Below are 17,140 nucleotides of genomic sequence, written 5' to 3'. Positions count from 1 at the left end.
TAATGAGCCTCCATTGATGTTCAGGCCGAGCTGCCTTCCAATAGAAAGACGTCTAGGGAAGGGACTTGCTCCCCACCCAGCCTCTCTCCTGAGTTTGGCATATTCTAGCCTGCATTTTGCAAGTCTTATAAATATAACAGAAAATAAAATACACTCCTCAGGCGCCTTTGTTAGAAAAGTCTGACATTTCAGTGGGTAATTTTGTCTTTAAAGGGTCCTCATGTATAACCAGCTTTGCCATTAACGGAAATCAATCTGAATGTCTTATTGTGTGTCTTTTTTCTTCTTCTTCTTTCATCACAGTTTGAGGTTGCTGTTGCCAATTTTTTTTTCCAAAACCTGAAAGACCCCCTCTCATTTTTTTTCCCCCAGACTCCAGCCCGGATGAATCCCTGCAGAGATTTCCCAGGCATAAGGGCTGCAGTGTGTGCTTTGGGAGGCATTGACCTACTCTGCTAACCCAGTGGCCTGAGCCAATCACAAAGAGGATAAGAGCTTTCCTTCCCACCTCTCCCCGTGTGTCAGCCTACTGGAAAAGAGGGACCAGTTGGCAATTCAAATCATTGGCTTTTTGCCTGCTTCTTATCCAAATAAGAAGGCCTGTGCTGCTAGTGTGTTGCAAAAGGGGCTTCTGAAGTGCAGTGGCAGGAATACCAGAGATCCTCTGTCTCCTGCCTGTTTTTGAGTTGAAAGGAGAGGGTAAAGATGGTGGAGCCTTTCTGTGCTACCTGGAAGCTGACAGATAGTCAAAACTTTGACGAGTATATGAAGGCTTTAGGTAGGTAGAAAGAGAATCTGCAGCTATATGCAGATCCCTTTCTTCATCTATCAAATTAGCAAGAGTTAGACAAATCACCCTATCCTGGTTGGTCACTCTACTCCTACAGAATGGCTTTTTAATGTAGCATTTATCTGCTGTGTTGCCCAGGGCCAAATAATGGAGCATTTGATACTCTGTGAGAGATGATATACTTCTGTGATTTTTTTTCATTTTTCCCAATGTTTCTTCATCGCTTATTATTTGTGCTCAGGAGTTGTATGGTTGTAGAGTAATCATTAATGATTCATCACAGGTCTAGTGGAACTTACACTTTACAACAGGATTCCAGGACTAGAAAGTAGATTTCTGTTTTAGGGGCTATTTTGGGAGTTGTTGCTGTCTGTACCTTTTCTTTTTACTATTTTAGGTGTGGGCTTTGCTACTAGGCAAGTGGGAAATGTGACCAAACCCACAGTAATTATCAGTCAGGAAGGAGAGAAAGTGGTGGTCAGGACTCAATGCACATTCAAGAACACAGAGATCAGTTTTCATCTGGGAACAGAGTTTGAGGAAACCAGTATAGATGACAGAAACTGTAAGGTAAGAAGCATTTTCTTCTCCAGGATATGAATAGGGAGGAAAGGCTAAAGGCATCTCTACTTCTGTGGGATTTTTTTGTACATTTTTTATTGTAAAAATGCTGTACAGAGGGGTAACAGTTACATGAGCAAAGGTAATGAGTACATTTCCTATTGAGCATTGTTGTGTTTTTGAGATTGGAAAGTAAAGAAGGTCTTCAGAATTTCCATTCAGGGAGAAGGGCACCAAAGGGAACATTCTGGCAGGCCTACGTTATATTCTAGACAATGAATTATTGATGTAGCCAAAATCTCTAGTCTGTGTGTCTCTTGCCATATACATTTACCATTTTATATCAGATCTATTCTCGAAATTATTGAACCAACGCTTAGACTTTGTTTACTCTCTCTGATTGTCATATATTGACCAACTTGCTGTCCTCATTCAAAGATTTTGCTTAAATCAGGATGACTAATTGAAAGCACTGGTTCAGAATTTTTATCTCTAATATATCAAATTTTTGAATCTAGATATATACATCTCAATCAAATTATGACTTATTACAGTTTATACAACAAAAGATCTAGAAGTAACAGTGAAGAATTAATAGGATATTTAACTAATACTAAATATCATTGTAAGGATTAGTAGGATATTAGCTGGCAATAATGTATTCAATCATGCAGCTCTCCAGAAGTCATGCCACTTGAATTCAAATCAGAAATATTAATTATCTCTATTTTTTATTGTTGATTTCAGTCTGTTGTGAGTTTGGATGGAGACAAACTCATTCATGTACAGAAATGGGATGGCAAGGAAACCAAGCTTGTACGGGAAATTAAGGATGGCAAAATGATTGCGGTAAGGGAAGATTGATGGTTCATTTCTCTTTGTGCCCCTCCTCCTACTTTTCTTATCTTCCTCCATCCCTCTGTTCTCCCTTCTTTTTGTTTTTCTTTTCCCTTCCTTAATAAAATTATGTCACTGTATGTAAAACTAGAGACATAAAATGACCTGAACTACTTGCTCTTGTAGCTCAGCTTTGTTAAACATATGCTATTGATTTACCCCAAGTGGTAAATCAAAGCAAGAACTTTTTGTAGGATTACTGTGAATATCTCAAATGAAATTTAAACATAAAACAGTCACAAAATACATGAAGGTAATTGTTATTCTGAAAACACCAAGTTTGTTTATTTAATGGCTCCTATATCAAACTGGAGGCTTGTTTTTTTTTTAGGTTTTTAAAAACCATATTTTACTTATCTTTAAGTAGGTATACAAAGGAGTTGTCATTCACTGAAGCAGTTTATCTACCCCTCCCAACATTTCCATTGCCTATCTCAATTTTACATTATATATTGAATTTTTGCAATTTAATAAAGCAGTTTATGTGTATGATGCACCTTGATCTGTGTTACCACTTCAATATCTTCACTCCTCTTCAACTCACCCTTTCTTTTTTCTAACCCCTTCTTACTCTATTTTAGTTTATGTAAGATTAGTACAGATTAGTTAGAGTTAAAAAAATAGAATAAATGCTCTGATTTATCTTCAGGGAGAATTAAACTCATGTTATCTCCCTCTCTTTCTCCCTCTGTCTCTGTCTTTGTCTGTCTCTCTTTCTCTCTCTCTCCAGTCCTGGGACTTGAACTCTGGACCTGTGCACTGTCCCTGAGCTTCTTTTGCTCAAGACCAGCTCTCTAACACTTGAGCCACAGCTCTACTTCTGGCTTTTTTTTATGATTAATTGGAAATAATCTCACAAACTTTCCTGCCTGGGCTGGCTTTGAACTATAATCTTCAGACCTCAGCCTCCTTAGTAGATAAGATTACAGTATGAGCTACCAGTGCCTGGCCACTCACTTAGAAAAAAATATATGTATATATATATATATATATATGTATGTTCAATAACAGTGGGCATGTAATCATTATATAATAGGAAAATATTAGCTGGTTGCTAGTGGCTCACACTGGTAATGCTAGCTACTTGGGAGGCTGAGATCTGAGGATCATAGTTCAAAGCTAACCCAGGCAGAAAAGTCTGTGAGACTCTTTTCTCCAATAAACTACTCAGAAAAAGCTAGAAGTACCACTGTGGCTCAAGTGGTAGAGATTTAGCCTTGAGTACAAAGAGGCTCAGGGACAATGCCCAGGCCCTGAGTTCAAGCCCCAGTACCAGCAAAAAAAAAAAAAAAACGGAAAAAATTTACAAATAATTTCTCTAATAATGAAGCAGCATTAGAAACTGAGGAAAATGTTATATGTTGATCTAGCCTATTTAGTTAATACCGATATAGTCAAGTTGATTTTGTTGTTATTTAAGAAAGCTTGTTTTTTTTTTTTATTCCCTTGGCTAAAATTAGGGCCGTTGTATATTGAAATAGTCATACACCTTTTATATGTGGAAATACGATTGGGGAGAAGAGGGCCAGTTTTCCTTTGATGTTGCCCATAGTTTTCTACAAAGATTGGAAGAAGGAAGTTTTCATTTTCAAAAGAAGTAATGCAAAGTCCTCCTTTTCGTTTTCACCTCTGCTTCCCTGATTATGGAACAGTGAAGAGAGCTCACACTAGCATGCATGACAGTGGCCAGATAGGACCAAATTCAGAAATGGAGATGAAAGCAATGGGTGATAGGGATCACCATATCCTTGAAATCCTACAGTGCCTGATAATATCAACACTTGGTAATCATAAGCACACCTACCTTCTTCATACTACAAAGCAATTTTATGACAGTTTTTTCAAGATGGACTTGACATTCAAGTAGTAGAACCTATGTTCCACCTCATAACTACCAATTAATTCTGTAAGTTTTACCATTATTGCCCAACTAATGAGTATAAGGAGTGTATTTGATAGTCACAGCTGGTTTGGTATGTCATTCCATATATCATTCATTGGATTTTTGAGAGAAATTTGTCTGATTAGTCATTGAGAACTGTATGAAAACCCGTTAAATTTCATGCATTTTCAAGGCAGAGAACAGAGACAAGAGTGTAGATATGTCCTTCTTCAGGCACAGTTTGCTCCAGTTGCTGTGGTAATTAAGATGAAATGAGCTGAGAATGATGGCACCTGCTCTAATCCCAACCCTGGGATTACAGAGGAGGATCACTGATTCAAAGCCAAACTGCACTACACAATGAAACTCTGTCTCTAAAACCAAACCAAACCAAACCAAAACAACGACAACAAAACCCCACCACCAGTAAAAACCAAAGGAATTCTTTTAACTTGCATTTAGATATTTCTTTTAACTTGCTTTTCTTTGAGAATCATTTCAGAAACCTGAACAAAATGTACTTGAAACATGTGATTCCTGTGTTAAGCATGTTTCTCTTGTGTTTCCTTGTTTTTTTTTTATTGTAAAGAAAGTGTACAGAGGGGTTACAGTTATATGAGTAAGGTAATGAGTACATTTCCTATTGAGCTGTGTTTCCTTGTTTTAAGAATGAGAAACTTATGTAACATTTAGTGTTTGTAAATGTCTTCGTTCTTTGGCACAATTCTTAAATCGCATTAGCTTTAGAAATTCAGCTACCAATGGCACTGTGTAAAGGTTTGGTTACTGTTGGACTCTTTCAGACTCTCACTTTTGGTGACGTTGTTGCTGTTCGTTATTATGAGAAGGCCTAGGGAAGCCACTGGTCCCAGACTGAAGAAGTTCTTCCATTATTCTCTGTACTGGGGCCTCAGTACTGTCCTATGATTGCAGCTCAGCTTTTCCCTTATTAGAAGGTTATCCTTGGTGTGGAGGCAGAAAATGGTGATTTACAAACTTGTTTGACCAACCAACCTGTCAAATTTTTGATATGTGAATGAAATGTAAAATGAAATAAAACTAAAATGACATTAACGTTTAAAAGAAAATTCTAGTTTCATTTAACTTTTGTAACAGGTTTTTTTAAATAAAGAAGTGAATACATTTTATTTTCTTCATAATGCAAACCAAACTGGAATAAAAAACTTACATGCACATCAAGTTTCTTGGTTGCTTTTGTTGCCAATAACCTGTTGAGAAGTTGTGTAAAGTTGTATTTTAAAGAAAATAACTTTCTTGTGGCAAAAAGTAAGGCTGGAAAAGTCAGCAGCTTTCAGAAAATATTAATGAAAAAGAAGATATTTCAAAAAATGGGGAGTGTCACATTTTTGTTGGAGACTTTAATGAAGAACTTGAGATGATAAAATTCATTCATTCAGTAAATAAATTCTTCTTATAATGAATTAGCAGACTAGAGAAATGACTTTTTGTTGTTAGAAGCAGTCTGATATACTTCAAAATGTATTAAAATAAGCAAATACAATATTATAGAATTGAAATAATTTATCAACATTTCTGATAAATAGGAAAGTAGATTTCACCCTAGATTATTAAAATGAGGCTCCAGACAATTAAAGTGAGTTAGATTAGGTCAGTAGAAATGTTCAAATAAAGTGTGTAAAAAAATGCATCTAGCCAGGATCTGGTGGTTCCAACCTATAATCCCAAACTACTCAGAGCCAGAATATTTCAATTTGACAATAAAGTTCACTAGACTTCAAAAGAACCAACCAAAAGCAGAATTGGAGTCATCCTCAAGTGGTAGAGTGCCAGCTTCAGAAGGCAGTATTTGCAGGAAGGCAGGAGTTACTGTTTTTACTTTCATGTGAGGAAACGGAATGACATTAGCATGACCAAATCATCATGACTAGTAATTAATACTAACAATGACAAGCTTTACAAGGATGCCCCTTCCTTCCTCCTCAAATCAATATTACAGCTAAATTTTCTTCTGAAACAAAATTGCGACTTATTTTCCCTGATTATTTTTTAGGAAACTTTTCTTCCTTAACTATTGCCCAGGGGAAGTAAATCTTATTCTGATAACTTCCTTCCCTCTTCCCTCCCTCCCTCCCTCCCCTCCCTCTCTTCCTCCCTTCCTTCCTCCCTCCCTTCCTTCCTTCTTTCCTTTCTTCCTTCCTTCCTTTTTGTTCCTTATTTCTTGATACTGGTATTTGGATACATGCTAGCCAAGTGCTCTGTCATTTGAGCCATTCCTCAGATTTTTTTGGTTTTAGTTTATTTTTAGACAAAGCTTCATGATTTGTTGGACCATAATTGTCCTACTGGGGATGGACCATGCTATTCTTTTTTTCTTTTTAATCTGGTCCTGAGGCTTGAACTCAGGGCCTGGACACTGTCCCTGAGCCTATTTGTTCTGTCCCTGAGCCTTTTTGTTCCCAAGTCTAGTATTCTACCACTTAAGCCACAGTGCTGCTTCTAGCTTGTTCTGAGTAGTTCATTTGAAAGACTCTCACTGACTTTCCTGTCCATGCTGGCTTCCAACTGTGACCCTCAGATGTCAGCCTCCTCAGTAGCTAAGATTACTGATGTGAGCTACCAGCCTCTGGCAGACCAAACAGTTGAGATTAGAGGTATATACCCAGCTTGTTTGTCAAGATAGAGTCTTTATTAACTTTTTGCCCAGGCTTACCTCAAACTACCATCTTTTCATTTCTGCCTCCCAGGGTAGCTGGAACTACAGGTATGTACCACTATGCCTTACCCATACAATATTTTTGTTTTATCAACCTAGTAAACTCAGTAAGTTTTCATGTTATCCCAGATACAATAACTTGTAAATATGAGGGTAATTCTTTTAACTCAAAAGATTAACTGCAATGATATTATTGCTTATTATTATTTAGATGACTATCCAGAATTCATGAAATCAGAGATGTTTTGGATTTTGCATATGTGTTTTAAATTTATATACATAAATGAAAAATCTTGGTGCTAAGATCCGAGTTAAATGACACAATTCATTTATGTTTCATATGCACCTGTTGCATATAGCCAATGCCAATTTAGATGGTATTTTTAGTGCAGATGTGCTTTTCCTGGTGCCTGTCACATGATGTCAGTGCTTAAACATTGGGACTTTGGAGAATCTTGGATTTAGGAATTTTGTATTGGAGATACTCCATTTGTAGTTTAGTATAAGTTAGAGAAATAGAGTATAAAGCATAGTGATATGATTTAACATTGAACGCACAAGTATTACTGTCAAGACAAGATTATATAAGTAAGCTTTCTGGTCCTGCAGAGTCTACTGCTGTCTTTAAACACATGAAACAGAACATTAAGAGGATGTTCTCTCCAGTTACCCAATTAGAATTATCTCTACTTCTGGCAAGTGCTGCCCACTTGGTGACTTCTGCCTATGGTGTAGAGACAGATTCTGTGCTAAACATACAATGCAAGAATAGGGTATCTATTCAGCTCATGATAATCAGCTCACATCAATAATATTAATTTCCAACAGAGGAGGCGTGGAAGTCTAAATAGGAAAAACAATGCCACAGTGGGCTAGAAGATCAAGTTCTCGGTGGGGATCACACATAAATTTCTAGACACGTTTCAACATATATTTGTTTACTGACTGTTTATAGAGTAGATTCAAATCATTTTCTTTCCAACGAAAAGCTCTCTCACATAGCGATGTGTCAACATACTAACTTTAAAAGTTTTTTTTTTTAACTTCTTCACCTTCACCAAAAGGTCTGGGAAAGAGAATGGTCTTAAAGATATAAGCTAGGCTAGAAGCTATTTAGTGAAGCTTACACAAAGACTGTGGAGAGCAAGTATGGAATTCTGCTCTCATCTCTCGTGGTTCTTCTCCTAAAGATAAACAGGCACATCTACAAACAGGTCCAGGGTGAGGGCGCAGAGGGAGAAGCCTTGAGAATCTGAGAAGGTGGAAATGAGTATGGAGGAAAACAAGAAGAGAAAATGGAACAGAACGGTACTTCTCCCCACTTATTCTATTCTATTCAAGACAACATTTCCTGGGTTTCAACTATTTCACAGCCAGTTTATACCTTGTCTAATGTACTGGAAATTGAAGGGAAATGGGCAAACCCTGACATTTTTACAATTTATCCACCTCCATTCTTTCGGCTTGGGAACTCACACGTGATTATTTGCTAACCTTGATATTGATCTCTGTCTCACAAGTGCATCTCTGTTTCCATGTGCTACCTACCTTCTCCCTGGCAGTCTACATTAAGGGCTGAGAAACTGCTGGGATCATTTGTTCTGGGAAAGCCCCTGGCTACTTGTGCTGCTTTTGAATCACCTGCAAGCTGAACAAGACTGGGACTATCCTGTCAGGACTTGAAATGACACTCGGTTCCTACTTCAAAGCCCATTTAATTAGACACATTCTCATGAAAACACGCAGGACAGAAACTAAGGTTTTCTCTAATGCAACATAAAGGTACTGTACAATATTGTTAGTGTAAAAATAACCACTGTTGCTAGGTGCCAGTGGTTCATGTATATGATCCTCAGGAGGCTGAGATCTGAGGATTGTGATTCAAAGCCTGTTGGGGCAGGGAAGTATGATCTCCAATTAATCATCCCAAACCTAAAAATAGAGCAGTGGCTCAAGTGGTAGAGTGCTAGCCTTGAGGGGGGCGGTGGACTGTGCCGGGGTCCTGAGTTCAAGATCCAGATGAACACACATACAAACAAATAAACACTTCTAAGGAAAGAACAACATAGCTTGTTCAGAGCCAAATATGAGTGAAGTGACCAGGAACTGGGAATAATGAATTCAATTTATGCTGAATGACATGTTCCACTATGGAAGAAGACACATGGAATTTTGTAGTCACAGAACAGTGGGAAGAATGAAGTAGACTGGCTACTACCAAGCAGGTATTATCATACTGCTGGGGTGTAACACCAGTGGGAGAGTGCCTGCCTACTATGCGTCAGGCTGGTCTCTCCTCCCTGAATTGCTGCTGAAGCTGCATTTCCCACGATGTGTCAAGGTAGCCCTTTGAGACCCAGGGCTTTAATCCCAACTCCCCGCAGCAGCCCCGACCAAAACACACCTCCCTCCAAATTGCTCTGCACAACTTCCTGCCAGAGGCGCTAACTACTGTAGTGCACGGTGGGGCCTTGGGAAGGTGCCCGCCTGAGCACACGCTTTCCCGGTCCACTGGTGAACAGAACAACAACTTAACGACCACTCCCTAGCAGCTGACGTTCAGATAAACGCACGCTTTGGGGGAAAATCAGCTTCTGCACGTGATCGGCTGGGCGTCTACACCCGGAATCGCCTAGTGCCTCCTCCCCACCCCACCCCCACCCCCCAAGGGCCTGACTGTCCCAGGACACCCGAGCCCGCCCGAGTCTCCCTGGGTTGGTGGCCACGCTCGCCATGGCACTGCTGGGCACCTTCCTCTGCTGCCTCCTGGCCGCCTGGCACGGCTGCCCGGGCCTCGGGCTGCCCCTGGCACCCGGGTGTCCCGCTCCGACGGTGGGTGAGTGGTGGGTGGGAGGCCCCCTTTCGTCCCCAGAGCAGCGCCCGGCGCTGCGTTCAAGGACAGCTCAAAGTCAGGATCGTGCGCCCGCAGCTGAGCGCGTAGCTGGGCCGCTGGGGCCACTGCGCTGGCCTCGGCCCCCGGGCGCGGGACAGCAGGCGACCCGTGGATCTGATCGGCGGAGAAGTTGCGGGGGGGGGGGCGGTGCTGGGGTGGCGATCCCGCCCCAGAGCACTCCCAGACCTCTCCGGGGTTCAGCCTGCCCCGCGTTTGTTTACCTCCCCTGGGTCAGCTGCCGGGGGAGAAGGGGGGCGGGGAGGAAGGAAGAGCCCCAGGGCCCGGGGGAAAAAGGAAGCCAGGAGTTGGACTCGGGGTGCCAAGCCCATTGGCTCTCTGTATTTATTCCCACCACTGAGTGCCGTGCCTGGGACCAAATCTCAAAGTGTGCCAGCCACCAACCAACAGCTGGCACAACACCTTCACTTGTGTAAAAGGCAGACTTAAGGTCTCTTGTCAGGATGGGACCCCAAAGGATGTTTAAGCAGCCCTCCTGGTAATGGTGAAGATGCCCAAGCTGGAGAATCGTTGCTCCAGACATTTAGTCTGTTTAGAATGTCTGTGGAGAGATGGATTGTAGGATTCTTTCCTACCCTTTGGTTTCAAAAATCAAAGTGTCACCTCTTGCCCGATTCCCTTAAAAAATAATCACCCTGTTAAAGGGGGAAAGAGGGGCAGTACTGTTCTGCTTTTGAGAAAAACTTTCCCTGAGGGAGATTCATAGTGGCCCTCAGTACTGAGAGCTGTGTGTGTTTGTGTGTGTGTCTGTGTATGTGTATGTGTCTGTGTCCTGTCTCCCATTCTCTAGTAGTATCTGCTCTATACAGTACTTCAGAGGTGGGGGGTAGGCTGGGGGAAAAATGATCCCTTCTTTTGGGCAGAGGGCCAGACTCGCATGATTCAGTGTTAAGGCAGTTGGAAGCAAGAACTGTAAATCTGGTTTTCCAACTGTGGGAAATGTCAGTCAACAACACATTGCCACTCAAATGTTTGCATGTGTTGGCATCTACTTCTAGATGAGCTGGAGTCCTGTGACTTTGATTCAAGGCAGATTTTAAGATAAAATGGCTCAGGGTTGCCCGAGGGCTCCCATAGGCAAATGACTTGATTCCTAAAGGCCTTCTTGCTGACTTTCTGAGGGTGATGTGAATGTTGTCTTCTGGTTATCTGCCAAGTTTTGGGAGGGAAGTTGAAAGGTGGAATGACCTCCTGCTGCAGAGGAAGGGATACGGGTGAACTGGTCTCCGTGTTGACTCAGTGGTTTATTTTTTTTTCCATTTGATATGACTCGTTATCTCCTTCCAGTCTCCAATCTTGGTATTTCATAACAACTCCCACCTTTCCTGACTTCTGCTTGTTATGCTTTTGTGTGCTTAAAATGTCAGTCTCAGGTCTACTGCCCTACTGAGTTCTACCAAACTCTACATTTAGTAGCTGGCTAACTATTATGTGTTTAGTACATGGGAAATAACAGTATACATATTAACATTTAAACAACAAGCACACATCTAAATAGCTGCTGAGGTTCAATGAGTTCTTCATGATAAATTACCATTTCTTTTTTATTTAAAGATTTTTTAAGGTAACCTTGACATTTATCTAGGTAGATTGCACCCCCATGTATTTTTTTAATTGTCTTAGAACAATAAAGTCACTCTGCTCTTTGAACTAATAAATCTGAATCTGTCACAGTCCACAGACCTTAGAAACACACACACACACACACACACACATGCACACAGCTTTTTGTGTATAATTGTATTTCAGGCAGGAAGTAAGGCCTCCAGATATTCATTACTCATAAATCTCAGGTTAGCTCTATTCTTGGCACCTATTTAAAGCCATCTTTCAGGAAATGGAATTAAATACCCCCTCATTTGTCTGTCTGGCATTGTGACATAGCAGAAAGAGCACTAATGTCTGGATAGACTGGTTCTAGGTCAGCTTTCATTTCAGAATCATGTAGTCTTGAGGAAGTTCTGAAATCTGCCCTGGCTTAAATGTCATGACACATAAATTGAATGATCAGAATTATTCTGGATACTGGAGATACAGAAATCAGGTAGTACTAGATTACATCAGATGTATGGGCCCCCAACGAATTTAAACTGTTGGGTTATATAACTATGTTTATTATATCTCCCTTTATCTTCACAGTATCTCCTAGGTGGATGTCACTGCCTGTATTCATGTGAGCTGGGACAAGATGCATGACCATAAACACAGGCAGAGAAAGTGTGTTCTGTGATTAAGAGCAACAGAGACTCAGTGGGCTTCCCGAGTTCATGTATTAGCGTGTGACTTGAACTTAATTTCTGTGTACTTTCCTAGCTATATAATGGAGAACAGTATTAAGCTAATACATGGAAAGCATATAAAAGAGCTTAACATATAGTAAGTAGATGACAATATTTAATAATTATTAAGAAATTGGGAAGTTTAATTCAAATTTCAAGTTTGGAGTTAGAACACAATAATGGTAGAACTAATATGAACTACTAGATGGAACACATCTTCTAAATCTCACAGAAGACACTATTATTATTCCTATTTAGAAGATGTTTTCAGAAGAATAAGTACTATGTAAGTTGCCTATAAGCCTTTTTTGTTTGTTGGTTTTGCCAGTCCTGGGACTTGAACTTGGGGCCTGGTCTTAGTGTCTGAAACCAGTGGTCTGAGCTTCTTTTGCTCAAGGTTAGCACTCTACCCCTTGAGCCACATCACCACTTCTGGCTTTTTTGATAGTTATTTGGAGATAAGAGTCTCAGGGACTTTGCTGCCCTGGGTAGGCATCAAACCACAATCTTCAGATCACAGCCTCTTTATTTAGTAGCTAGGGTTATAGGCATGAGCCACTGGCCACCACTCCTGTGTAACTCTTTAATATGGACTTCTATCTCTCTTTTGCCTACCACTTGTTAAATGAGAACTTGTAGTTTAAAATTATAAAAACAGGGCTGGGAAGGTGGCTCAGTGGTAGAGCTCTTCCCTTGCATGCCTGAGGCCCTAGGTTCGATTCCCCAGCACCACATAAGCAAAAAGAAAAAAGCCAGAAGTGGCACTGTGGCTCAAGTGGTAGAGCGCTAGCCTTGAGCTGAAAAGCTGAGGGACAGCGCCCAGACCCAGAGTTCAAGCCCCATGACCGGACCCCTCCCCCCAAAAAATTAAAAAAAAATTATAAAAACACTGCCAAGAAACAGCTCTCAAAGGACAATGCACTATTTCCCCTTTAACAGATTTACTGTTTTCACTGTATTTTTTTCCACACTGAGTTTTAAGCCTTTATTATCATTTCATACATGAAAGTTCTGATGTGTTTCTGATATAAAGCACTGGTAATCAGTGAGCTCAAAAATTCTGTGTATTTTAATAGTTTATTTTGAAAGCAAGTTTAAAAATAATTAAAAACAGCAATCTGAGGGTAAAATGTACAAAATATACTCATAAAATAATAAATTCAAGCAAGGAAAATGTGTTTCCATCTGCAGCTCAAAAACTCAGTTTTGTCCTGAAAGTTACATCTCCAAAAAAGGAAATTAGACCTGATTATGCATGGTTATTTTAAAAGTACAGCTATTAAAACTCTTTATCACAGAAATCACAAGAAACTGTGGGGGAAAAACCAAAGTTAAATTAACAAGATAGCAGAAGGTCCCCAAATCATTTAACTTATCTGTAAGTTACATGAGAAAACTTGGGGCACTTCAAAGTGAGGTTCAAATTAACCATGTCTGTTTGAACCAGTTCTCTAATTGATCAACCACTAGTTTCTCAACTCCAAAGTCAGTCTTGATTCTAACTTCATAGAGCTTTGGAGAACCTAGGCAATTCCTATTCTGTTTATGTGAAGATTACTACAACTTGCATTTTTTTTTGTCTGTTGTGGGGCTTGAACTCTGGGCCTGGGCACTGTCCCTCAACTCTTCAGCTCAAGGGTAGCCCTCTACCACTTGAGCCACAGCGCCACTTCCAGCTTTTTCTGCTTATGTGGTGCTGAGGAATCAAACCCAGGGCCTTATGCATGCAAGGCAAGCACTCTACCACCGAGCCACCTTCTCAGCCCTACAACTTGCAATTTATATTGCATTGCTAGTAAAGGTTTTGTTTGGTTCTTTAGTATTGAAAAGCAAAGTTATATAAAGATACAATCAGATATACATTTTCTGCTTTTGCAATCTACTTGATTTGTGTGGCGATGGCAAACTATATCAATATTTTTATCAGAGGGATCCATATAATTTAACATACCTTAAAATATAAAAAATGATATATTAAGCAAGAATATAATATGAACACAGGTTCTCAGAAAAATGGCTCAATAAATTTTATTATGAGAACTCATCCTTTTACTTATTTATTTTTGGTGCCAATCCTAGGGCTTGCACTCAGGGCCTGTACACTCTGTTGAGCTTTTGTGCTTAAGACTAGTGATCTACCACTTGAGCCAAGTTGCACTTCCAGCTTTTCCGGTAGCTAACTGGAGATAGGAGTCTTAAAGACTTTCTTGCCTAGGCTAGCTTCAAATTGCAATCTTAGCCTCCTGAATTGAATAGTCACGATTACAGGTATGAGTCATCAGTACATGGCCAATCTCATCTTTCTAAAGTATTATTTACTTTTATTTTTGTTTACTACCCTTAAGTAGTTGTACAAGGGATGTGCCATTCAATAAAGCAGTTTATAAATACAATGCTTCTTGATGAATGACACCTCTTTCAACTTTCTCACCCTTCCCTCCCAACCATCCCTTTCCTCACTTTTCTTTTTCATTCTTTCTGTTTTTTTTTTTTTGTGTGTCACTTGTGGGCTTGAACTCAGATTCAGGGCACTGCCCCTGAGCTTTTCACTCAAGGCTAATGCTCTACCACTTTGAGCCACAGCGCCTCTTCCAGTTTTCTGGTAGTTAATTAGAGGTAAGAGTCTCATGTACTTTCCTGCCCAGGCTGGCTTGGAATCTTGATCCTCAGCTCTCAGCCTCCTGAGTAGCTAGGACTACAGGCTTGAACCACTGGCACCTGGCTCTCATTTTTCTTAGGTAATATTGAGTTCATTTGTCCAGACACACCAATTTCCTGTGTTCTTCCTATTGTTCTTCTCAAAGGGAAGAATTGTATTTAACTTTGTGGTATTAGAACACTTACTTTTTGAGGACTTCCATCCATCATAGAGAGTGGCTCTAGTTTTAAAGTATGGGAGTCCTGAAAGTGAAGAATATTAATCAAGATTTCTTTTTAATCCACAGGGCAGTTTTGGCATGTAACAGACTTACACTTAGACCCTACTTACCATATCACAGATGACCACACCAAAGTATGTGCTTCATCCAAGGGTGCAAACGCCTCCAATCCTGGCCCTTTTGGAGATGTCCTGTGTGATTCTCCTTATCAACTTATTTTGTCAGCCTTCGATTTTATTAAAAACTCAGGACAAGAAGCATCTTTCATGATATGGACAGGGTAAGCTATTATGTCAATACTTCTTAATATTTTGGTATTTGTCTTTTAAAGTTTTTTTCAGTTTCATTACAATGCTGAATTACATTAAAGAGAGAAATTATGTTTTAAGAATATTCAGATTAAAGCTGTTAGATCCAAATAGCGTTATCAGAGACATAAAGGAAATTTATAATATAAACTTTAGAAATGCATTACTTTTAACCAGGATATGCTGTCTGTAAATGTACACTTACATTAACATCTTGAAGTACCGATTAATGTAGTAACTTGAGGAAAAAGACAACAATAAGAATTAACCTATGGGAACAATTTTTGAAAACATTTTCTAGTAGTAAAATTAAGTATTTCTATCTACTATAAAAGAAGGGTGAGCTGGGTGCTGGTGGCTCATGCCTATAATTCTAGCTACTCAGGAGGCTGAGATAAAAAGATCATGGTTCAAAAGCCAGCCCAGGCAGGAAAGTCTGTGAGAGCCTTATCTCCAATAAACCATCAGAAAAACCAGAAGAGGTGCTGTGGCTCAAGTGGTAGAGAGTTGGCCTTGAGCTGAAGAACTGAGAGACAGCACCCAGGCCCAGAGTTCAAGCCCCATGACAAAAAAAAGAAAAGAAGAAGAAGGATGAGGTTTGTATGTCTACTGGTAAAATACTGATCATGGCTAATACTCATAGAGTATTCATTTTGTGATGGGTATTGTATTAATTTATATATTACAACTTATTTAATCTATTATAGTTGGCTTCACTATTATTATATTTCAAATTATTTGGAGATAACAATCATCTAAATAATTTGTTCAATTATATAAAACTAGTGATTGGCATTTGAATACCTTTGAGTTTGAAACCTTTGTTTTTACGAATACTGTAGTTTTGTTTTACTTATCATAAAATTTTAGTAAGGCATTAAAATAGGTTGGTATTTCGTGTGTGTGTGTGTGTGTGTGTGTTATATTATTTCTTGAGATAAGGTCTCAGTAAGTTGCCCAGTCTGATTTTGAACTCCTGGGCCTAAGGAATCCTCTTGCCTCAGATGTCTGAGTAACTGAGACGATAGGTATACTATCATGAACTTTTCAATTTAGTCTGCTATATTAAAACAGAAGTTTCCAATAATAGGTTTAGAAATGGAGCATACATGCGTCTAGTGACTTCTTAAAACAGATTTTGTTCTTTCTAATTCTGTCTCCATTTAAGTGATAGCCCACCTCACGTTCCAGTACCCGAACTCTCAACAGATACTGTTATAAAGGTCATCACTAATATGACAACGACAGTCCAGAACCTCTTTCCAAACCTCCAGGTTTTCCCTGCACTGGGAAATCATGACTACTGGCCACAGGTAATGCCCACGTCAAATTCAGAAGTCAACATCAGATATCAAATTCCAGGGCTTTTGTCTTCAGTAATTTCTAAATTATGATGTTAACTAGCCAGTGATAGTGCACAGGAAGAGTCTTCAGAAGGAAAGGCATATTCCTGGAGTTGACAGTCAAGGAAGGCAAGACAATACTCTGGGTACTTTAGAAGAATTGAAATATATAATTAATTAAAAGATACATCAACAGTGAGTTTTCAGAATGAAGTTTGTAGAATGTTAATTCTTGTTTTCTTTTCATTATCCTCTTCAATTTCTCCTCTTATTTGAATAGTTTTCATGTTCATTTTCTTTTCCATGCCAGGTTTAGCGAGGAAGATTAGTGTTGACAAATGTTTGTATTTTCTAGAATTATATATTAGGCACACAAAGATCAGCACGCTCTGATTTAAGATAACTCCTGATTAAAAACAACAATCAGGGCTGGGATGTAGCTCAGTGGCAAAGCACTTGCCTAGTAAGTGTAACATCTAGTATCAAAAAAGAAAAGACCCAGGCTGGGAAGGTGGCTCAGTGGTAGAGCGCTTGCCTTGCATGCATGAGGCCCTGGGTTCGATTCCTCAGCACCACATAAGCAGAAAAAGCTGGA

The 17,140-nt window shown here is 39.6% G+C and overlaps 2 protein-coding genes across 3 annotated transcripts in view; both read left to right on the top strand.

Annotated features, from left to right (window-relative positions):
• The first annotated feature begins 698 nt into the window (after nucleotides 1-698).
• Nucleotides 699-4,984, top strand: Fabp7 (fatty acid binding protein 7, brain). The gene is made up of 4 exons (XM_013035115.1): nucleotides 699-778; nucleotides 1,188-1,360; nucleotides 2,099-2,200; nucleotides 4,934-4,984. Exons 1-4 carry the CDS (start codon nucleotides 706-708, stop codon nucleotides 4,982-4,984), a joined length of 399 nt encoding a protein of 132 aa, XP_012890569.1. The 5' UTR covers nucleotides 699-705.
• Nucleotides 4,985-9,502: 4,518 nt separating this feature from the next.
• Nucleotides 9,503-17,140, top strand: part of Smpdl3a (sphingomyelin phosphodiesterase, acid-like 3A) — a 19,585-nt gene continuing 11,947 nt past the window's right edge. Inside the window, exons 1-3 of one of the 2 annotated variants that reach the window (XM_013035113.1) lie at nucleotides 9,503-9,661; nucleotides 14,961-15,174; nucleotides 16,371-16,515. In XM_013035113.1, the coding sequence (XP_012890567.1) occupies nucleotides 9,559-9,661; nucleotides 14,961-15,174; nucleotides 16,371-16,515 (462 nt within the window). In that variant the 5' untranslated portion in view covers nucleotides 9,503-9,558. The remainder of the gene's footprint in view (nucleotides 9,662-14,960; nucleotides 15,175-16,370; nucleotides 16,516-17,140) is intronic. The other variant, XM_013035114.1, reaches the window with a different exon arrangement.

This window comes from Dipodomys ordii, unplaced genomic scaffold, assembly GCF_000151885.1.
Source record: "Dipodomys ordii isolate 6190 unplaced genomic scaffold, Dord_2.0 Scaffold204, whole genome shotgun sequence".
Taxonomy (NCBI): Eukaryota; Metazoa; Chordata; class Mammalia; order Rodentia; family Heteromyidae; genus Dipodomys; species Dipodomys ordii.
This window is presented reverse-complemented; position numbering and strand designations above follow the sequence as displayed.

Coding starts and splice junctions, on each gene's coding strand:
- Fabp7 (XM_013035115.1), top strand. CDS start 706: ATGGTGGAGCCTTTCTGTGCTACCTGGAAGCTGACAGATAGTCAAAAC. Junction 1,361..2,098: donor TAGATGACAGAAACTGTAAG/GTAAGAAGCATT, acceptor TGTTGATTTCAG/TCTGTTGTGAGTTTGGATGG. Junction 2,201..4,933: donor AGGATGGCAAAATGATTGCG/GTAAGGGAAGAT, acceptor GGACTCTTTCAG/ACTCTCACTTTTGGTGACGT.